General features: G+C 44.1%; 1 protein-coding gene across 2 annotated transcripts; it reads left to right on the top strand.

Moving 5' to 3' along the window:
* Positions 1–409: 409 nt before the first annotated feature.
* On the top strand, positions 410–24,219 carry GDI1 (GDP dissociation inhibitor 1). Of its 2 annotated transcripts, XM_073640351.1 has the most exons (11): positions 410–741; positions 13,825–13,932; positions 14,410–14,509; positions 17,428–17,562; positions 17,911–18,109; positions 18,692–18,823; positions 19,008–19,107; positions 19,468–19,639; positions 19,787–19,931; positions 20,240–20,294; positions 21,010–24,219. In XM_073640351.1, exons 1-11 carry the CDS (start codon positions 697–699, stop codon positions 21,160–21,162), a joined length of 1,344 nt encoding a protein of 447 aa, XP_073496452.1. In that variant the 5' UTR covers positions 410–696; the 3' UTR covers positions 21,163–24,219. The 2 variants fall into 2 exon arrangements, with proteins under 2 accessions (XP_073496452.1, XP_073496453.1); XM_073640352.1 differs by lacking the exons at positions 410–741; positions 13,825–13,932; positions 14,410–14,509 and adding an exon at positions 17,208–17,323.
* The last annotated feature ends 666 nt before the right edge of the window (positions 24,220–24,885 follow it).

Raw genomic sequence — 24,885 nt, 5'->3', positions numbered from 1 at the left:
GACATTTTTTATTTATTGATGAGGTGAGCGGTTATGAGGGGGGACATTTTTTATTTATTGATGAGGTGAGCGGTTATGAGGGGGGACATTTTTTTTATTCATGAGGTGAGGGGTTATGAGAGGGACATTTTTTATTTATGAGGTGAGGGGTTATGAGGGGGGACTTTTTTTATTTATGTATGAGTTGAGGAGTTATGGGGGGGAGGGGACACATTTTTTTTTACTTTTTTAGAGGGCAAATGTTTTTTAACGTTTCCAGGCTGTTGCTCCAGTGTGAGGGCAGTAGGTGACACGGTTCGGTCAGGCCATTATATAAGGCTCAGTCAGTACAGGACGGAGACACGACATTACAGCATCACCACAGCAGATGATGCAGCCGCGCAGTGATCTTCAGCCGCATCACCAGGTCATTCTCCCTGTCCATCCTCACATGACAGGCTACACTCCTCCATATAGAAAACACCAGCTGCACCCTTATCTCCCCCCCGGTACTGTCTGAGCTCTCCCCACCCATCTCCCCTTCCTCCTCTCCCCGCCTGCCTGCCCCTATCACAGCCGTGTCTCCGGGGCTGCAGGAAGGGACTTCTTGCCGTCGCGGAAGCCCACAGGGCGGTGCTGTGTGCAGCCATCTTTGGTCCTTCTCATTGCTGGGTTGCAGCTTTGCTGAGTTGTGCTGGGCACAGAGACACCTGCACCATGGATGAGGAGTACGATGTGATCGTGCTGGGCACCGGCCTGACAGTGAGTATGCCCTCGGGCAGGGAGCAGAGGCTCCCCACAGTGCTGAGCCAGCCATTGTCATTGTGCAGCCGGCTCTGGGCACTGCCATTCACTGCCACACTGGCTCTTATCATGTTATTGCAACCCCTGGGCACTACCCTGTGCCCTGCCCCGCACCATATAACACGTTGCACTGGATATGCCCATGAGTACACCATGCATTATGTATAATGGGGGCTTGCTGGCCCCCTTGCGCTGTGCCCAGGGTGTGTGCCGTGCATTTTGCATTTTATCATGTAATTAGGGAGATGCATCTGGGATTTGCATTTCCATTATTTTGCATTACAACATATGACTGGATGCTGCGTGGCCTGTCGTGCTCTCTCCTTGGTGCTGAACAGGTTAATTGCACCGTTAAGCAGGACCCACCCATTAATTATAGCACCCCTAAAGGTGGCATCATGGTTGGCATGGAGGTGGGTGTGGATCAGGGTGCGTGTGCCAGGGTGCAGATTGTGGGGGATATTAGGGCTTGGGTTCGGAGGTGGTGCACAAGGCCCGGCCCCTCGCTGTGCGCTCGCTGGGCTCAGGTTTCTCTGTCAGTGAGGATTTCACATCCTGGAATTCCAGCTGTACACATCAATTCATGCAAATCTGCCCGACACATTGTAACGCAGCGACGTGAGCAGGGCTAGTGAGATCACTACAGAGGCAGGTGAGATAGAGATCATGGAGAATCACAGCGACACGGCCATCAGTATAGAGAATCATATAGACGTGGCCATCACCATGGAGAATCACAGTGAGAGACACGGCCATCACCATGGAGAATCACAGCGATCACAGAGACACGGCCTTCACTATAGAGAATCACAGCAGCACGGTCTTCACTATACTTCACTATAGAAAATCACAGAGACACAGCCTTTACTATAGAGAATCACAGAGATACTGCCTTTAGTATAGAGAATCACAGCGATCCCAGAAACATGGCCTTCACTATAGAGAATCACAGAGACACGGCCTTCACTATAGAGAATCACAGAGACACGGCCTTTACTATAGAGAATCACAGCAGCACGGCCTTCACTATAGAGAATCACAGCAGCACTGTCTTCACTATACTTCACTATAGAAAATCACAGTGACACAGCCTTTACTATTGAGAATCACAGAGATACGGCCTTTAGTATAGAGAATCACGGAAACACAGCCTTTACTATAAAGAATCACAGAGATACTGCCTTTAGTATAGAGAATCACAGCGATCCCAGAAACATGGCCTTCACTATAGAGAATCACAGCAATCACAGAGACACGGCCTTCACTATAGAGAATCACAGAGACACGGCCTTTACTATAGAGAATCACAGCAGCACGGCCTTCACTATAGAGAATCACAGCAGCACGGTCTTCACTATACTTCACTATAGAAAATCACAGAGACACAGCCTTTACTATAGAGAATCACAGAGATACGGCCTTTACTATAGAGAATCACAGCAGCACGGCCTTCACTATAGAGAATCCCAGAGACATGCCCTTTACTATAGAGAATCACAGAGACATGGCCTTCACTATAGAGAATCACAGCGACACGGCCTTTACTATAGAGAATCACAGCAGCACGGCCTTCACTATAGAGAATCCCAGAGACATGCCCTTTACTATAGAGAATCACAGCAGCACGGCCTTTACTATAGAGAATCACAGAAACACTGCCTTCACTATAGAGAAACACAGCGATCACAGTGACACAGCCTTCATTCTAGAGAATCATAGCAACACGGCCTTCACTATAGAGAATCACAGAGACGGCCTTTACTATAGAGAATCACAGCAACACGGCCTTCACTATAGAGAATAACAGCAATCACAGAAACACAGCCTTCACTATAGAGAATAACAGCGATCACAGAGACACGGCCTTCACTATAGAGAATCACAGCGATCACAGTGACATGGCCTTCACTATAGAGAATCACAGCAGCACGGCCTTCACTATAGAGAATCACAGCGACACGGCCTTTACTATAGAGAATCAGAGCAGCACGGCCTTCACTATAGAGAATCCCAGAGACATGCCCTTTACTATAGAGAATCACAGAGACACGGCCTTCACTATAGAGAATCACAGCGACACGGCCTTTACTATAGAGAATCACAGCAGCACGGCCTTCACTATAGAGAATCCCAGAGACATGCCCTTTACTATAGAGAATCACAGCAGCACGGCCTTTACTATAGAGAATCACAGAAACACTGCCTTCACTATAGAGAATCACAGCGATCACAGTGACACGGCCTTCATTCTAGAGAATCATAGCAACACGGCCTTCACTATAGAGAATCACAGAGACGGCCTTTACTATAGAGAATCACAGCAACACGGCCTTCACTATAGAGAATAACAGCAATCACAGAAACACAGCCTTCACTATAGAGAATAACAGCGATCACAGAGACACGGCCTTCACTATAGAGAATCACAGCGATCACAGTGACATGGCCTTCACTATAGAGAATCACAGCAACACGGCCTTCACTATAGAGAATCACAGCGACATGGCCTTCACTATAGAGAATCACAGCAACACGGCCTTCACTATAGAGAATCACAGCGACACGGCCTTTACTATAGAGAATCACAGCAGCACGGCCTTCACTATAGAGAATCATAGAGACACGGCCATCACTATAGAGAATCACTGCCACATGTCATCACCATGGAGAATCACAGTGATGACAGAAACACAGCCTTCACTATAGAGAATAACAGCAATCACAGAAACACGGCCTTCACTATAGAGAATAACAGCAATCACAGAAACACGGCCTTCACTATAGAGAATAACAGCGATCACAGAGGCACCGCCTTCACTATAGAGAATCACAACGATCACAGTGACATGGCCTTCACTATAGAGAATCACAGCAACACGGCCTTCACTATAGAGAATCATAGAGACACGGCCATCACTATAGAGAATCACTGCCACATGTCATCACCATGGAGAATCACAGTGATGACAGAAACACAGCCTTCACTATAGAGAATAACAGCAATCACAGAAACACGGTCTTCACTATAGAGAATAACAGCGATCACAGACACACGGCCTTCACTATAGAGAGTCACAGCGACACGGTCTTCACTATAGAGAATCACAGCGACACGGCCATCACTATAGAAAATCACTGCCACATGTCATCACCATGGAGAATCACAGTGATGACAGAAACACAGCCTTCACTATAGAGAATAACAGCAATCACAGAAACACGGCCTTCACTATAGAGAATAACAGCGATCACAGAGGCACCGCCTTCACTATAGAGAATCACAACGATCACAGTGACATGGCCTTCACTATAGAGAATCACAGCAACACGGCCTTCACTATAGAGAATCATAGAGACACGGCCATCACTATAGAGAATCACTGCCACATGTCATCACCATGGAGAATCACAGTGATGACAGAAACACAGCCTTCACTATAGAGAATAACAGCAATCACAGAAACACGGTCTTCACTATAGAGAATAACAGCGATCACAGACACACGGCCTTCACTATAGAGAGTCACAGCGACACGGTCTTCACTATAGAGAATCACAGCGACACGGCCATCACTATAGAAAATCACTGCAACAGGCCATCACCATGGAGAATCACAGCGATCACAGAAATATGGCCTTCACTATAGAGAATCACAGAGACACAGCCTCCACTATAGAGAATCACATAGACGTGGCCATCACCATGAAGAATTACAGCGATCACAGAGACACTGCCTTCACTATAGAGAATCACAGCGGTCACAGAGACACGGCCTTCACTATAGAGAATCACAGAGACACGGCCTTTACTATAGAGAATCACAGCAGCACGGCCTTCACTATAGAGAATCACAGCAGCACGGTCTTCACTATACTTCACTATAGAAAATCACAGAGACACAGCCTTTACTATAGAGAATCACAGAGATACGGCCTTTACTATAGAGAATCACAGAGACACAGCCTTTACTATAGAGAATCACAGAGATACGGCCTTTAGTATAGAGAATCACAGAAGCACGGCCTTCACTATAGAGAATCACAGAGACACGGCCTTCACTATAGAGAATCACAGCAGCACGGCCTTCACTATAGAGAATCACAGCAGCACGGCCTTCACTATAGAGAATCCCAGAGACATGCCCTTTACTATAGAGAATCACAGCAGCACGGCCTTTACTATAGAGAATCACAGAAACACTGCCTTCACTATAGAGAATCACAGCGATCACAGTGACATGGCCTTCATTCTAGAGAATCATAGCAACACGGCCTTCACTATAGAGAATCACAGAGACGGCCCTTACTATAGAGAATCACAGCAACACGGCCTTCACTATAGAGAATAACAGCAATCACAGAAACACGGCCTTCACTATAGAGAATAACAGCGATCACAGAGACACGGCCTTCACTATAGAGAATCACAGCGACATGGCCTTCACTATAGAGAATCACAGCAACACGGCCTTCACTATAGAGAATCACAGCGACACGGCCTTTACTATAGAGAATCACAGCAGCACGGCCTTCACTATAGAGAATCATAGAGACACGGCCATCACTATAGAGAATCACTGCCACATGTCATCACCATGGAGAATCACAGTGATGACAGAAACACAGCCTTCACTATAGAGAATAACAGCAATCACAGAAACACGGCCTTCACTATAGAGAATAACAGCGATCACAGAGGCACCGCCTTCACTATAGAGAGTCACAGCGATCACAGTGACATAGCCTTCACTATAGAGAATCACAGCAACACGGCCTTCACTATAGAGAATCATAGAGACACGGCCATCGCTATATAGAATCACTGCCACATGTCATCACCATGGAGAATCACAGTGATGACAGAAACACAGCCTTCACTATAGAGAATAACAGCAATCACAGAAACACGGTCTTCACTATAGAGAATAACAGCGATCACAGACACACGGCCTTCACTATAGAGAGTCACAGCGACACGGTCTTCACTATAGAGAATCACAGCGACACGGCCATCACTATGGAAAATCACTGCAACAGGCCATCACCATGAAGAATTACAGCGATCACAGAGACACTGCCTTCACTATAGAGAATCACAGCGGTCACAGAGACACGGCCTTCACTATAGAGAATCACAGCGATCACAGTGACACAGCCTTCACTATAGAGAATAACAGCAATCACAGAAACACGGCCTTCACTATAGAGAATAACAGCGATCACAGAGACACGGCCTTCACTATAGAGAATAACCAATCACAGAGACACGGCCTTCACTATAGAGAATCACAGTGACACGGCCTTCACTATAGAGAATCACAGCAACACGGCCTTCACTATAGAGAATCACAGTTACACGGCCTTCACTATAGAGAATCACAGCAACACGGCCTTCACTATAGAGAATCACAGCGACACGGCCTTTACTATAGAGAATCACAGACACTGCCTTCACTATAGAGAATCACAGAGACACGGCCTTCACTATAGAAAATCACTGCCACATGTCGTCACCATGGAGAATCACAGCGATCACAGAAACACGGCCTTCACTATAGAGAATAACAGCGATCACAGAGGCACCGCCTTCACTATAGAGAGTCACAGCGACACGGTCTTCACTATAGAGAATCACAGCGACATGGCCATCACCATGGAGAATCACAGCGATCACAGAAACATGGCCTTCACTATAGAGAATCACAGAGACACGGCCTTCACTATAGAGAATCACATAGACGTGGCCATCACCATGAGGAATTACAGCGATCACAGAGACACTGCCTTCACTATAGAGAATCACAGAGACACGACCTTCACTATAGAGTTTCATATAGACGTGACCATCACCATGGAGAATCACAGTGAGAGACACGGCCATCAGTATAGAGAATCAGGGACATGGCCATCACCATGGAGAATCACAACGATCACAGAGACACGGCCTTCACTATAGAGGATCACAGCAGCACGGTCTTCACTATACTTCACTATAGAAAATCACAGAGACACAGCCTTTACTATAGAGAATCACAGAGATACGGCCTTTAGTATAGAGAATCACAAAAACACGGCCTTCACTATAGAGAATCACAGAGACACGGCCTTCACTATAGAGAATCACAGAGACACGGCCTTCACTATAGAGAATCACAGAGACACGGCCTTTACTATAGAGAATCACAGCAGCACGGCCTTCACTATAGAGAATCACTGCTGCACGGCCTTCACTATAGAGAATCCCAGAGACACGCCCTTTACTACAGAGAATCACAGCAGCACGGCCTTTACTATAGAGAATCACAGCGATCACAGAAACACTGCCTTCACTATAGAGAATCACAGCGATCACAGTGACACGGCCTTCACTATAGAGAATCACAGCAACACGGCCTTCACTATAGAGAATGACAGAGACGGCCTTTACTATAGAGAATCACAGCAACACGGCCTTCACTATAGAGAATAACAGCAATCACAGAAACACGGCCTTCACTATAGAGAATAACAGCAATCACAGAAACACGGCCTTCACTATAGAGAATAACAGCGATCACAGAGACACGGCCTTCACTATAGAGAATCACAGGAACACGGCCTTCACTATAGAGAATTACAGAGACACGGCCTTTACTATAGAGAATCACAGAGACACTGCCTTCACTATAGAGAATCACAGCAGCACGGCCTTCACTATAGAGAATCACAGAGACACGACCATCACTATAGAGAATCACTGCCACATGTCATCACCATGGAGAATCACAGCGATCACAGAAACACGGCCTTCACTATAGAGAATAACAGCAATCACAGAAACACGGCCTTCTCTATAGAGAATAACAGCGATCACAGACACACGGCCTTCACTATAGAGAGTCACAGCGACACGGTCTTCACTATAGAGAATCACAGCGACACGGCCATCATTATAGAAAATCACTGCAACAGGCCATCACCATGGAGAATCACAGCGATCACAAAAAGATGACCTTCACTATAGAGAATCACAGAGACACGGCCTTCACTATAGAGAATCACATAGACGTGGCCATCACCATGAAGAATTACAGCGATCACAGAGACACTGCCTTCACTATAGAGAATCACAGCGATCAAAGAGACTCGGCCTTCACTATAGAGAATCACAGAGACACGACCTTCACTATAGAGAATCACAGAGACACAGCCTTCACTATAGAGAATCACAGCGACACGGTCTTTACTATAGAGAATCACAGAGACACGGCCTTCACTATAGAGAATTACAGAGACACGGCCATCACTATAGAGAATCACTGCAACATGCCATCACCATGGAGAATCACAGCGATCTCAGAAACACTGCCTTCACTATAGAGAATAACAGCGATGACAGACACGGCCTTCACTATAGAGAATCACAGCGACACGGCCATCATTATAGAGAATCACAGCGACACAGCCTTCACTATAGAGAATCACTGCAACATGCCATCGGGCGCCGGAACTGTTCTCAGTGAGCGGTGTCCTGTCACTCACTGAGCTCAGTGCAGCTCCGGGGCCCGCTCGCTGGAGCGAGTCATTCTCCTCAGCGTGAGTGGTCAGGTGGATTACAGTGGGGGACACCTTCGGACAGGTAAGTATAAGAATTGTTTTTATTTTATTCTTATTTTTACTCCAGGACATAGCAGGAGCAGAATACTACTCTTATCATTGTCCCTTGCTGGCGCTGATCGCTGCGCAAAAAGGGGACAACGATGAGGTCAGCGTTCAGCACCCGGCGCTTGGGAAAAACGCTAACTGTACACTGATTCCCAGGGTCCAATACGTGTGATACTGAAGCTGCACACGTATCACACACACGGACACGGATATCTCCGGTACTGTTTTTTCCAGTACCGGAAATATCTGGACGTGTGAAAGAGGCTTAACATGGTGAACACTATAAAGAATCACACAGTAACATGGCGATCACTCTACAGAATCACACAGTAACTTGGTGATCACTATACAGAATCACACAGTAAAAGGTGATCACTATACAGAATCACACAGTAACATGGTGATCACTATAGAGAATCACACAGTAACATGGTAATCACTAAACAGAATCACAGTAACATGGTGATCACTATACAGAATCACACAGTAACATGGTGATCACTATACGGAATCACACAGTAACATGGTGATCACTATAGAGAATCACACAGTAACATGATCACTATAGAGAATCACACAGTAACATGGTGATCACTATACAGAATCACACAGTAACATTGTGATCACTGTAGAGAATCACAGTAACATGGTAATCAATATAGAGAACCACACAGTAACATGGTGATGACTATAGAGAATTACACAGTAACATGATGATCCCTATAGAGAATCACACAGTAACATGTTGATCCCTATAGAGAATCACACAGTAACATGGTGATCACTATAGAGAATCACACCGTAACATTGTGATCCCTATAGAGAATCACACAGTACCATGTTGATCGCTATAGAGAATCACACAATACCATGTTGATCGCTATAGAGAATCACACAGTAACATGGTGATCACAATAGAGAATCACACAGTAACATGGTGATCCCTATAGAGAATCACTAAGTAACATGGTGATCCCTATAGAGAATCAGACAGTAACATGGTGATCCCTATAGAGAATCACACAGTACCATGGTGATCATTATAGAGAATCACACAGTAACATGGTGATCACTATAGAGAATCACACAGTAACATGGTGATCACTATAAAGAATCACACAGTAACATGGTGATCACAATAGAGAATCACACAGTAACATGGTAATCACTATAGAGAAACACACAGTAACATGGTGATCACTATAGAGAATCACACAGTAACATGGTGATCCCTATAGAGAATCACACAGTAACATGGTGATCCTTATAGAGAATCACACAGTAACATGTTGATCACTATAGAGAATCACACAGTACCATGTTGATCACTGTAGAGAATCACACAGTAACATGGTGATCACAATAGAGAATCACACCGTAACATTGTGATCCCTATAGAGAATCACACAGTACCATGTTGATCGCTATAGAGAATCACACAATACCATGTTGATCGCTATAGAGAATCACACAGTAACATGGTGATCACAATAGAGAATCACACAGTAACATGGTGATCCCTATAGAGAATCACTAAGTAACATGGTGATCCCTATAGAGAATCAGACAGTAACATGGTGATCCCTATAGAGAATCACACAGTACCATGGTGATCATTATAGAGAATCACACAGTAACATGGTGATCACTATAGAGAATCACACAGTAACATGGTGATCACTATAAAGAATCACACAGTAACATGGTGATCACAATAGAGAATCACACAGTAACATGGTAATCACTATAGAGAAACACACAGTAACATGGTGATCACTATAGAGAATCACACAGTAACATGGTGATCCCTATAGAGAATCACACAGTAACATGGTGATCCTTATAGAGAATCACACAGTAACATGTTGATCACTATAGAGAATCACACAGTACCATGTTGATCACTGTAGAGAATCACACAGTAACATGGTGATCACAATAGAGAATCACACAGTAACATGTTGATCACTATAGAGAATCACACAGTACCATGTTGATAATTATAGAGAATCACACAGTACCATGTTAATCATTATAGAGAATCACACAGTACCATGTTTATCACTATAGAGAATCACACAATACCATGTTGATCACTATAGAGAATCACACAGTAACATGGTAATCAATATAGAGAACCACTGAGTAACATGGTGATCACAATAGAGAATCAGACAGTAACATGGTGATCCCTATAGAGAATCACACAGTACCATGGTGATCATTATAGAGAATCACACAGTAACATGGTGATCACTATAGAGAATCACACAGTACCATGGTGATCATTATAGAGAATCACACAGTAACATGGTGATCACTATAGAGAATCACACAGTACCATGGTGATCATTATAGAGAATCACACAGTAACATGGTGATCACTATAGAGAATCACACAGTACCATGGTGATCATTATAGAGAATCAGACAGTAACATGGTGATCCCTATAGAGAATCACACAGTACCATGGTGATCATTATAGAGAATCACACAGTAACATGGTGATCACTATAGAGAATCACACAGTAACATGGTGATCACTATAAAGAATCACACAGTAACATGGTGATCACAATAGAGAATCACACAGTAACATGGTAATCACTATAGAGAAACACACAGTAACATGGTGATCACTATAGAGAATCACACAGTAACATGGTGATCCCTATAGAGAATCACACAGTAACATGGTGATCCTTATAGAGAATCACACAGTAACATGTTGATCACTATAGAGAATCACACAGTACCATGTTGATCACTGTAGAGAATCACACAGTAACATGGTGATCACAATAGAGAATCACACAGTAACATGTTGATCACTATAGAGAATCACACAGTACCATGTTGATAATTATAGAGAATCACACAGTACCATGTTAATCATTATAGAGAATCACACAGTACCATGTTTATCACTATAGAGAATCACACAATACCATGTTGATCACTATAGAGAATCACACAGTAACATGGTAATCAATATAGAGAACCACTGAGTAACATGGTGATCACAATAGAGAATCAGACAGTAACATGGTGATCCCTATAGAGAATCACACAGTACCATGGTGATCATTATAGAGAATCACACAGTAACATGGTGATCACTATAGAGAATCACACAGTAACATGGTGATCACTGTAGAGAATCACACAGTAACATGGTGATCACAATAGAGAATCACACAGTAACATGGTGATCACTATAGAGAATCACACAGTACCATGTTGATAATTATAGAGAATCACACAGTACCATGTTAATCATTATAGAGAATCACACAGTACCATGTTTATCACTATAGAGAATCACACAATACCATGTTGATCACTATAGAGAATCACACAGTAACATGGTAATCAATATAGAGAACCATTGAGTAACATGGTGATGACTATAGAGAATCACACAGTAACATGTTGATCCCTATAGAGAATCACACAGTAACATGTTGATCCCTATAGAGAATCACACAGTACCATATTGATCACTATAAACACACAGAAACATGGTGATCCCTATAGAGAATCACAGTAACATGGTGATCCCTTTAGAGAATCACACAGTACCATATTGATCACTATAGAGAATCACACAGTAACATGGTGATCACAATAGAGAATCACACAGTAACATGGTGATCATTATAGAGAATCACACAGTACCATGTTGATCACTATAGAGAATCACACAATACCATGTTGATCACTATAGAGAATCACACAGTACCATGTTGATCCCTATAGAGAATCACACAGTAACACTATGATCACTATAGAGAATCACTTAGTAACATTGTCATCACTAGAGAATCACACAGTAATAGTGGTCACTATAGAGAATCACACCGTAACATTGTCATCACTATAGAGAATCACACAGTAACATGGTGATCACTGTAGAGAATCACACAGTAACATGGTGATCACAATAGAGAATCACAGAGTAACATGTTGATCACTATAGAGAATCACACAGTACCATGTTGATCACTATAGAGAATCACGCAGTACCATGTTGATCACTATAGAGAATCACACAGTAACACTATGATCACTATAGAGAATCACATAGTAACATGGTGATCACTATAGAGAATCACACAGTAACACTATGATCACTATAGAGAATCACATAGTACCATGTTGATCACTATAGAGAATCACACAGTACCATGTTGATCACTATAGAGAATCACACAGTAACACTATGATCACTATAGAGAATCAGATAGTACCATGTTGATCACTATAGAGAATCTCACAGTACCATGTTGATCACTATAGAGAATCACACAGTAACACTATGATCACTATAGAGAATCACATAGTACCATGTTGATCACTATAGAGAATCACACAGTACCATGTTGATCACTATAGAGAATCACACAGTACCATGTTGATCACTATAGAGAATCACACAGTAACATGGTGATCACAATGGAGAATCACACAGTAACATGGTGATCACTATAGAGAATCACACAGTACCATGTTGATAATTATAGAGAATCACACAGTACCATGTTAATCATTATAGAGAATCACACAGTACCATGTTGATCACTATAGAGAATCACACAATACCATGTTGATCACTATAGAGAATCACACAGTAACATGGTAATCAATATAGAGAACCACTGAGTAACATGGTGATGACTATAGAGAATCACACAGTAACATGTTGATCCCTATAGAGAATCACACAGTAACATGGTGATCACTATAGAGAATCACACAGTAACATGGTGATCCCTATAGAGAATCACACAGTAACACTATGATCACTATAGAGAATCACTTAGTAACATTGTCATCACTAGAGAATCACACAGTAATAGTGGTCACTATAGAGAATCACACCGTAACATTGTCATCACTATAGAGAATCACACAGTAACATGGTGATCACTGTAGAGAATCACACAGTAACATGGTGATCACAAGATAATCACAGAGTAACATGTTGATCACTATAGAGAATCACACAGTACCATGTTGATCACTATAGAGAATCACACAGTACCATGTTGATCACTATAGAGAATCACACAGTAACACTACAATCACTATAGAGAATCACATAGTAACATTGTCATCACTAGAGAATCACACAGTAATAGTGGTCACTAGAGAATCACACGTAACATTGTCATCACTATAGAGAATCACACAGTAACATGATTTTCTGGGTCTGCTGGTGATTTTATTATCCCAAGACCACCTATCTTTGTGTAGATTCTGATATTCCTATGTTCCCTGTCGTTTTTTGCCAAGCAGCAGCATGGCAGCACAGTCATTCATTAGGAAGTCTGAATATTACCTGTCCAGTTTATCGATTCTCATTTCTTCATTTTTTTCTGTCCTCCTTTTTTCAGGAATGCATTTTGTCCGGGATTATGTCTGTTAACGGAAAGAAAGTTCTACATATGGACAGGAACCCGTACTATGGCGGAGAGAGTTCCTCCATCACCCCCCTGGAAGAGGTACAGGCCTGCTGCCGTGTCATAGTGCGCGTAATCTCTCATTGCTCATCATATATGTGGACCGTGTGCCTCCTAGTGACTATGCCGTTATCAGTGATTTATCTCATTTAAGGGGCTGTGCACCTCAACATTATTGTTAACCTAAAGGAGCAATCCTCAGCCGATGCTGTCCAGTCCCCCGACATGCAGAAAGAAGCTGCTCAGTGACCTGTCTCAGCCAGTGATTGGCTGCAGCTGGTCACATGTTCCTATGCCAGCATGCCACTGTGGCAGAAAGTGGCGGGGAACTGGGCAGCGTCATAACCGGAGCAGTGTGGAGTCCGGTCAGATGACTTTTCCCTTTTTACCCATTTAAGCGATTTTAAAGAAATATTCTCTCAAAAGCAACCATCCCTTTAAGTAATACAGATAATCTATTCTTTATGTGCCATTTTGCGCAGTTTCTTCCTTACTAAGATCTTCATGTTATATCTTTAGCTTTATAAAAGGTTTGAAATCTCTGATGGTCCCGCTGAGTGCATGGGAAGGGGCCGTGACTGGAACGTGGATCTCATCCCCAAATTCCTTATGGCTAATGGTGAGTCTTTAGACATGTGGTAGGGTTGCACCCCACACATCGCTGCTCCAGCACACACTTGCAGATTTTGCTGCTGATTGATCTGCAGTTTCACTGTTGGTTTTCACATTTACTTTAATTTTCAGTGGATTTGTAAGATGGAATCCTCATGTCCTACTTCTGCCTTTATGTCCCTTGGGGCAAATCCTATGACAGAACTGAAAAACAGAATTAATAGTGCACCGCCACCCATGCACAGGTGGGGCGTTGTTCTAAAAAGAAGCCTCCATGTCTTTCTCATCATTTCTAGTCTACCCTTTGTCCTGACCTCACCTTTATATGGGACGATCGGACCTCATCATCCCCGGGCTTCCATACCCACAAGGTAGCACCGGCAATATCTAGAAGGTTGCATATGTAATCCTGACCTCAGGTTATAAAACATGGTGTGAAATTCGGAGGGATGAATGCAGATTGTAAGATTTCCCCATTCAAAAACAGGAAGCGGAATTGTAGAACATGAAGAGGAAATCCCCAGATTGCAGCTGTGTATCCGCTCCCACGTTACAGCTCTTCTATGAAGATTAGGATTTACTTCTTCCCTGCACACACATGCCTGCATAGAGGGAGATCTGACAATTAGGTGCCCGTCAACTGCGGCGCTGCTTATCTCCTAAAGAAATACATACAAGCACTGACAGATCCCACTGATACAAAGGTACGACCCACTTAAAGGGCTCTCTCTCTCCCCTAATCTGACATTGGCCAAGCAGGCTTGTTCTTCACGCAAGATGACAGGTTTGACTAAAGAGTGAGCTGCTGATCAATCTCTATTAAACGGAAACTATCGTCAAGTTTCCTTTTGTTAGGGTTTCCACACATACTGGAGACACTGACACACACAGACCCATTCATATCTATGGGTCCTCACACATGTCAATGTGTTTGCATGGACCATGTGCTCCACACGCTGATATGTTGTTTTTTTTTGCGGATGCACGGTCTGCAAAAGTGTCTCACGCTGAACACACACAGATGTCACGTACCGGCGCCTGAGAATCAGCGCTATGGTTAGCGTTGTTCCCAAGCGCCGGGTGCTGAACGCTGACGCCAAAGAGCCGGGGAGAATGAGCCACTCCAGCGAGCGGGGCCCAGAGCTGAGCTCAGGAGCTGTGTCCTGTCATTCACTGAGTGCAGCTCCTCAGCCGCTTACTGGAGTGGCTCATTTTCCTCCGTGTCAGCGGTCAGAGGATTACAGCAGGGAACACTTAGGACAGGTGAGTATATGGATTTTATTATTTTATTCTTATTTTTACACAGGGACACTGCGGGAGCAGACACTACTATTCCCAACATTGTCTCTTGCTCGTGCTGATCGCAGCGCAAGCAAGGAACAATGATGAGGGAAGCGTTCAGCACCCGGCGCTTGGAAACGGCACTAACTGTACACTGATTCCCAGGCACCGGTACATGTCACACTGATGACACACGGTTGCCACACATGTGACACACACTAATATCTGAAGGTGGTCTGTACACCCCATCGGACCGTACTGGAACAAGGGCCATGCAGGAGAGCAGTGAATATAGATCATTTATGACAGGTTCCCTTTAATATCAGTTGGAGTTGTCATAGGGAAAGCGCTGAGTCTGCCCCTTATTTAGTATAGTCTGCTCCCCCGTCTACACGGCACTCCGGCCCTCAACATGGCCGCTAATGGAGGTGCATGTGTCCAAACCCATCCATGTCACTATTAAATAGCACTGCAGGAAGCAATGAGAAGTGTGGGCCGCTGATGGACAGGTCTGGGCACTGAGCCTCTGTGTACCCCCTTAACATTTTTACACCATGTAGCTTTTTTTGTTTTCATCACCTCTATTATTGTGATGGCCGTTTTTTCTTTTTTTATTGTGTGTAAATGTATAGCAGCCGGGAGGATTGTGCTCGGCGTCCAGCTGCTTCCTGCGGCTACGCCAGCCGGAAAAAGCAGCATCCTCTCTCTGTCCTCTTATCAGTATGTAGAGGAAAGGAGCAAATAAACATGGAAGAGTTCTCATCTGCTCTGGAGAGAGAAGAATAGTGGTCCTGTAAAATAATAGAAATAATACAACAAACAACAATGGCCTCCAGGCTTCATCATAGCGCCTTCAGTGAGGTTACCCAGACAGGCCTGATACATTGCAGTATACAGAAGCCCTTTGTGTGCAGTATAATGCCCAGCGTGACCACTACTTTCATGTACAATGAGTGGTGTGGTGGTCATGCATGGGCAATAGTGCTCCATTTACACCGGAAACTTTCTAAGCCATGATTGGCGGGGGACCTGGTGACTGGACCCTGATGACTATGCATTTATCCTGAGGGTGGGTGATAGATGTTGTGTATGGGACAGCTACTTCAGGGCTAAAGAGCATGACGCTGTCACTCAGCATTGTTGAGGCTGTTTTCACATATCGGGAAAGCACTGTGCGTGCTCACCGGGATTCCTGACCTGAGCTACCGGTCCAGACCATATTTCACAGACATGTCGCAGCATAGTCGGGTAATCATTGATTGCTCACTACTATCCAGCTTTCCCACATCATGATGGAACTAATGACCAGTGCATGCGGACTTGTCAGCCAGCACCTCTCCGCCCTCGCCCTTTACGTGTGGTCTTGTTTGCTCACACTAGTATGTCAATACTACAGAACAGGTGTAACATGTACCAAGCAGGTGGAGTGGCTCTTATTGCTGCAGTGAAAAGAATTAATAACGTATATGCAAGATCTGTGTGACAACAAAACCACTCCATCACAGCAGGACTTTTTCTTGCTTTTGCACAATTTCTTCCAGTAAGACAGGCGACCTGATAATAACCTGAGCGACAGGACATCCGGCTGCTGAATGCTGGGGATTACGGCCGTAATAACCCTTTTCTGCCTTTCCTTTGTTGCAGGCCAGCTGGTGAAGATGCTGCTCTACACCGAGGTCACTCGCTACCTGGACTTCAAAGTGGTAGAAGGAAGTTTTGTGTATAAAGGAGGGAAGATATACAAGGTCCCCTCAACCGAAACCGAGGCCCTGGCCTCCAGTGAGTACACGTCAGCAAGCGTAGCCTAGAGGTGTCCATACACAGTAATGCAATGTTGTGTGAACCTGTCAGTGAATGTGGACAGCTACCGTATGTGTATGGCGGCCTCAAGACTTACCATCTTCTAGGAGAAAGACAGATCTGGCAGCTTAAATTTCAGGATCCTTTTATTCTGAGGAAAAATATTATTATGCTTAGCTCCCTTTCCCTGTTGAAAACACATGGATGCTCATTCGCGCTGAGTATGCATGTGTTTGTTAGGTCTGGAGCCTGTCTGCCTACATGTGGCCTGAGAATGTCAATCATTTGCTGATTTTTAGAGTTTACCTTCAGTCTCCTTTTTTGCAGATCTCATGGGGATGTTTGAGAAACGCCGTTTCCGCAAGTTTTTGGTCTTTGTAGCCAACTTTGACGAGAACGACTCCAAGACATTCGAAGGGGTGGATCCCAAAAGCACCACCATGCGAGACGTGTACAAGAAATTCGACTTAGGGCAGGATGTCATTGATTTCACAGGCCATGCCTTGGCGCTTTATAGAACTGACGAGTGAGTATTTGCCACTTCAAATATCAAGTAGCCACTTCTCATATCAAGTAGCCTTACATTTTACACCTGGTGACTCTGTGACTTTGCCTGGTTTTGTGAATTTATGGGAAAGGTGCAATAGTTGTTCCATCAAGATAACTAACACAAGGCCTGCACAAAACGATATGGACCCACAGGGTGTAACAGACTTGGCATAAGGCTAAACCGGGCATCAAAGTTAGAGGGATTGTGACCTCTTCATACGAGTTATTGCGAAAAAATACAGAAATAGTGAACACTCTTTGACAGCACAAAAAACAACAGGACCTTATTGCTCAGGTCCAGAGAAATCGGAGAGGGTCCTTTAAAAAATTAGGGTACCTGGGCATTTGCTGAGGAGAGCGGCAAATGAAGCGACACCTACTAGTTTAGGTGGGTTTCCGGAATGTGCCCTGATGTAAAGGGGACAGATTCGCTATAAAGACCCCGGCCTGGAAAAGTATAAAATCTGTGACATGCATGGCAGTCTATAAGGTTGTGGTCTCCTCTCAGCTGGTCATGGTTTGGTTTCAGTAGCCACTATGATGCATTATCTTTTTCTAGGTATCTGGATCAGCCATGTCTGGAAACCATCAATCGTATCAAGCTGTACAGCGAGTCCCTGGCAAGATACGGAAAGAGCCCCTATCTGTACCCTCTGTATGGACTGGGCGAGCTGCCACAAGGATTTGCCAGGTGGAGAACCCTATATTCTCTTATAGAGTAATCCCTAAGCAAGAGACATTTAGGGGCAGATATACAGTCGTTATGTGTAGACTAGTCCTGTAGTCAGGCTTCTACGGGTTCTTTCTTTATCCAGGTGTCTTGTGTAAGTGAATGAAGCTAATGCTGTTCCTCCTTTCTCCTCCGCCCTTTGCAGGCTCAGCGCTATCTATGGTGGGACCTACATGTTAAACAAGAGCGTGGATGAGATTGTAGTGGAGAAAGGGAAAGTGGTCGGAGTAAAGTCAGAGGGAGAGGTAAGTTCTCCAGGAATGATTTCAGTGGACTACCTGAATAGAGTATTGGCAAAAGATCAGTCAGTCAGTCCCTTCCTATCTTGTAAGCTCCTTAGCATCGTCTCAATGTCTGGAGAGCTGCGTCTATAGGATTCCCGAGCAGTAACGTGTTGGTTTAGTGGTTTATACTGTCATCCTGGGCTTCAATGTAATCATGGGAACGTGGTGCTAACATGTTCTTCCTGTCTTTGGACTGGTGTCTTCTGGTGACCCAAATTCTTTCCAAACCCTAAAATAAACTCACACACAAAAGTGTCTGTATAACAACAAGGTTCTGATTTTTTTTTCATTTATGCCCTTCCTGTTCTGTCCCCTATTCAGGTGGCACGTTGTAAACAGCTGATCTGTGACCCCAGCTATGTCTCTGACCGAGTGCGTAAGGCTGGGCAGGTGATCCGCGTCATCTGCATCCTCAGCCATCCCATCAAGAACACCAATGATGCCAACTCCTGCCAAATTATCATTCCACAGAACCAGGTCAATAGAAAATCAGGTGAGATGGACTTGATATAAATAAGAATGACGTAGGGATATTATGTAGCACCGTGATGTCTGACTGGTGCATGTCTGTACCATTCTGGGTACAAGAAGAATTGTGAATATCTGATGATTTTAACCCTGTGTATCTCTCCCCGTATAGATATCTACGTCTGCATGATTTCATATGCACACAACGTGGCTGCACAAGGCAAGTACATTGCTATCGTCAGCACCACAGTGGAGACGACTGAGCCTGAGAAGGAGATAGAGCCGGCACTGGAGCTCTTGGAACCTATAGACCAGAAGTAAGGATGGCACTATGAACTTTACGTTTATAGGGGTCATACGAACAGATATAGGAACAGATATGTTCATTTTAGAATTTTAGGTTGCATATTGTGGACCTAAGATGGGTGCAAGTGAGGTAAATGCTTCCTAAACACAACCACAATCATAAGTAGATGCTGGACCCCTCAATAGTTTAGACTGTACAACACTTATATAGAAAACTCATGAGGGAGTAAGTGTCACAGATACATATGTGCTGCTCTAGCTCATAAATTCATGTTTGCAATCAATGCAATTTACCCACAATTGCTCTTTTTCATTTCAGATTTGTCGCTATCAGTGATCTGTTTGAACCAACTGAAGATGGCTCAGAAAGTCAGGTGAGTGCCTCCTACAAAGACACACTAAGGCCTCATTCAGATGTCCATTTTTTTCATACAAAAGATAAAACAAAACAGCCCATTTTTCCTTACTGTGCTGGATCTGGTTTTCATCCATTTTTGGCCCGTGTTCCTTTCTACCATTTGTCCGGCATACCTTTTTGTCAACATTGCTAAAAAGTAAAAAAAAAAAAAAATCCAAGCTATTCCCATTAAACTGTAATAAACGGAAAGCACTAGGATAACGCTCAGATGATATCCATGTGCTTTCTGTTTTTTTCACTGGCCCATTGATTTAAAGGGGCGAGATTGATCCGTTACTCGGATCAGAAACTTACTTTTTTTTGTTTGGAAAAGAGCACAGACATGTGAACAGCCCCATAGACTCTGTGAAAAAAATAAAGGACAGAACATGGATGTGAAACTTGGCTCTCTGAATGAAGCCTAAGGCTAAGTTCAGATGGCCATTCAGAAACTCGGGCCAGCCATGTCCGCAAATTGCCGATGTGACTCGCTCCGTGCAGCAGCTTCCGGGATCAAAGAACCCATAGAATATTTGCCATTAAATTCTTTAGGAGTCTAAACTAAAAGGAGGAACATTTTTGCTCAAAAATGACATCACGTGACCCACCCATGCAGGATATTTTGTGTTGTTCTGGGAGATATGGATACTCTTCTGTCTTGCATCATCAGCTTTTCGTCCTCTCTACAACAGGTATTCTGCTCCCGTTCCTACGACGCCACCACGCATTTCGAGACCACGTGCAACGACATCAAAGACATCTACAAGAGAATGACTGGAACAGACTTTGATTTCGAGAACATGAAGCGCAAGCAGAATGACGTTTATGGAGAAGAAGACCAGTGAACGCGGGGAGGGGGGATGTCGGAGCTTGGGGTGGGGTGGGTTAGCAGTAAGGTAAAACTGATAAAACAACTGGGGTTTTATGGAAGGAGGGGCAGTCGCAAGGTTTAGACGAGCATGTCGGGGGAACCATGGCTTGCGATAGCGCTGGAAATGGAGGAGGCATAGCAAGGGGAAGAATGTGGGAACAAATAGCTAAAGCTTCCATTTTCCCTTTTTCAATCCTCACGATTCCACGTTAACTTTTTAAGTCTTGGGCTAACACTATGGTGGAGCGTCAACCTGCCGCGATGTCCCGTATCTCAGCTATGGCCACGTAGTCCCTGTTGAGTTGTTTACATTGCCAGTGCATTTTCACATTCCCTCACAACCCAGCCTATAATGTATAATGTTTCATCATTTACTGGACCCATAGGTCAATTATTCATGTCGTATTATATTTTAGGTTATTATGTATACAGATATCATAAGACTAAATTCTCAGGATAGAAAATTTCACGTAAAAATTCCAGTGGTGAAAACTGGAAATTAGCTCCTTCCAATGACCCGTTTTTCAGGAGGACTTCTTAATACGAAGACTGAAGAGGTGGACTAAGCAGCGTGCCTTCAGGAGAGACTCCTACAGAACATTATTAGTAGAGTAGGTAACACGTAGAACGTCTTTACCTGGCCAGGTCCTACAGCAAAATTACTATTTGCTCAGTCGCACGTTCCAGAGCCCATGTTGTTGCCTTCCTTTCAAGCCTCTAGAACAATGGTTAGTCGCTCTCGTATTTCACATCCTGTGACGCCGGATTTCATATCACATCCATAGATTTCGGCATACGGCGCCGTTCCTCCATAGCCTCGTTGTCCTCCATCTCAAGTGTTTCTCTAACAAGTGACTTAAAAAGTTACCCTATTACCCTAAATTTATTATCTTCCTAATTTATTTAAGTTATTAGTGAAGGGGTCACGAGCCCATGTGGGGAAGTACACTAACAGAAAAAAATCACCCTTTAGGCTCCTAGCTCATAACAGTCGATCGTATTGCAGCTATGGGTCGCTGTGATCGTCCTATTGCGTTGCCCATAGCAACCAAACACTAAATTCTAAGGTCGCTATGGACTCGAGGGGCAATTTTTCCAGCTGTTGAGTAAATAAAAGGTGCACTAACATTTCTATCATTTTCTTGTGTTGTGGTAAAACAACTACAAGCCCACACTACACGAAATACTACACTACGATATCCGAGGAGACCGTGATGGTGGCGTTTATTTTGTGTATTTCCTATTATTAGTGAGGGCAATGCAGAGAATAATCCATTCCAACCGCGGGACATTTCCTTGTAGATTAAAGAGATCAGATCCATCATTCTGACAACCATATCAACCAGTCCTGCTTGAAACATCACTTTGATTGCTATGGGCTCTGGTTCCTTTGAACTTTGGTTGCCATGGGCTGCGGTTGCTATGGGCTCTAGTTGCTTTAGACTCAGATTGCATTTGGCTCCAGTTGCTTTGAGCTTTGATGGGTATGGACTGGTTGCTATAGACGTCTATTGCTATGGGCTTTGGTTGCTATGGGCTCTGGTAGCTACGTGCTATGATTGCTATGGACTATGGTTGCCATGGGCTCTGCTTCCTTTGCTATGGGCTTTAGTTGCTTTAGACTCAGATTGCTTTGGGCTCCAGTTGCTTTGAATGCTATGGATTGGTTGCTATGTGCTTTGGTTGCTATGGACTTGAATTGCTATGGGCTCTGGTAGCTATGAGCTCTGATTGCTATGGATTATGGTTGCTATGGATTCTGGTTGCTAAGGGCTTTGATTTCTATGGGCTCTGGTTGCTTTTCTTGCCCGGGGGTAGTCTATTTTTGGGCCCTATGAGATGTATACTGTATTGGTCATCCTAAAGTAAAGAGCTGGATCCCAGTGTAGGGGATACTGTCGTAACACTAAAGAGTAGCCATATTTACAATCATCATAAAGAATTGGCTACTTGATAATCATTTATGGAAAAAACTTAGGTCTGGAAAACACAAGTAAAGGCCATGTTCACACGTTCAGTATTTGGTCAGTATTTTACATCAGTATTTGTAAGCCAAAATCAGGAGTGGAACAATCAGAGGAAAAGTATAATAGAAACATTTTACCGCTGCTGGATTTATCACCCTCTCCTGGTTTTGGCTCCCACTCCTGAGAAAAAATACTGACTGAATACTGACCAAATACTGAATGTGTGAACGTGGCCAAAAGCTGAGATAGAGCCTTTGTTGTGTGTGGATCTCCTCTCTTGGGATGGTGGTCATCACTGACCATGAATCTGTTCCCTCAGGGGGTTTTGATGTAAGCTATGTCACCTATATTGTGTTCACTGTGGACGTTGAATCTTGTCCCTTTTCGGTGTAGAGTACACACCTCTTCTCCTGCGGTGGTCACGGTACAATATGGTTCTCGTCCCAGTACAATATGGATCCTGTGCCTTGTGACAGCCACTCTACATATGGATCCTTAAGATGGTCAGCTCCCTATATCATAGCTCCTCTGGTGGCCACCATCAGATACTAGATTCCTGTTCTGTGATGGCCAAAATTAAGTGTCAGGGTCCTTTTCTCTGGTAGCCACCATTAGATATAATGATACTGTTTTGTGATTGCCACCATTAGGAATAAGGGTCCTGTACTGTGGTGGCCATTAAGTGTCAGGGCACTATTCTGTTGAGGCCACCATTAGGTGTCAGGGTCTTGTTCTATGGTGGCCTCCATTAGATATAAGGATCATGTTCTGTGATTGTCTCTTATCAGGTATAAGGGTCCTGTTCTGTGCTGGCCACCATTGTAAGGGTCCTGTTCTGTGGTGGCCACCATTAATTATAAGGGTCCTGCTTTTCTGGATACGGCTTACTCTTCTGCTGTCTGTACAATTTTATTTGAGCCATTGGTTCTCTTTTAATCTCTATTTATCGGCTTCTTTGCATTGTCTGCCCCCTTCCCCACTATAAAATACAGATCTTCTTACTAGTAGATATTATTAATTTACTGTGTTTGACATAAACAATATCAATTAAAATGTTGTGGAAATTCTGGGTCCTGTGGTCTTTATGTATAAAACTGATGACTACTAGTGGCTTTCTAAATGAGTTATTAGCCTAAAGGCCCCGTTACACTTAGCGACGCTGCAACGATCCCGACAACGATACGACCTGTCAGGGATCGTTGCTGCGTCGCTATGTGGTCGCTGGTGAGATGTCAAACAGGCAGGTTCACCAACGATCAGGGGAGCAGCGACATCGTGGAAAGAATCTTTCCACGATGTCCTGCTCCTGGTTACGAGCCTGCTGAAGCAGGAGCAGGCTGATAACCATGGTAAACATCGGGTTACTAGGGGCACACGCGCACCTAGTAACCCGCTGTTTATCATGGTTACCACTCTGCTACGGTGAGCGGGAGGTTACCGCTCACTTTAGCAGGCTTGTAACCATGATAAACAACGGGTTACTAGGTGCGCGTGTGCCCCTAGTAACCCGATGTTTATCATGGTTACCAGCCTGATCGCTGCTCCCGCTGGTCACACACAGCGATGTGTGCTGACCAGCGGGAGGGCAACGACCAAAAAATGGTCCAGGACACTTTGCAGCGATCAGCGACCTCACAGCAGGGGCCTGATCGCTGCAAAGTGTCACACATAGCGACATCGCTGGTGAGGTCGCTGGTGAGTCACCAAAACCGTGACACAGCAGCAATCTC

The sequence above is a fragment of the Phyllobates terribilis genome, unplaced genomic scaffold, assembly GCF_046119375.1.
Source record: "Phyllobates terribilis strain yellow unplaced genomic scaffold, ASM4611937v1 Scaffold_7__3_contigs__length_470593459, whole genome shotgun sequence".
Taxonomy (NCBI): domain Eukaryota; kingdom Metazoa; phylum Chordata; class Amphibia; order Anura; family Dendrobatidae; genus Phyllobates; species Phyllobates terribilis.
This window is presented reverse-complemented; position numbering and strand designations above follow the sequence as displayed.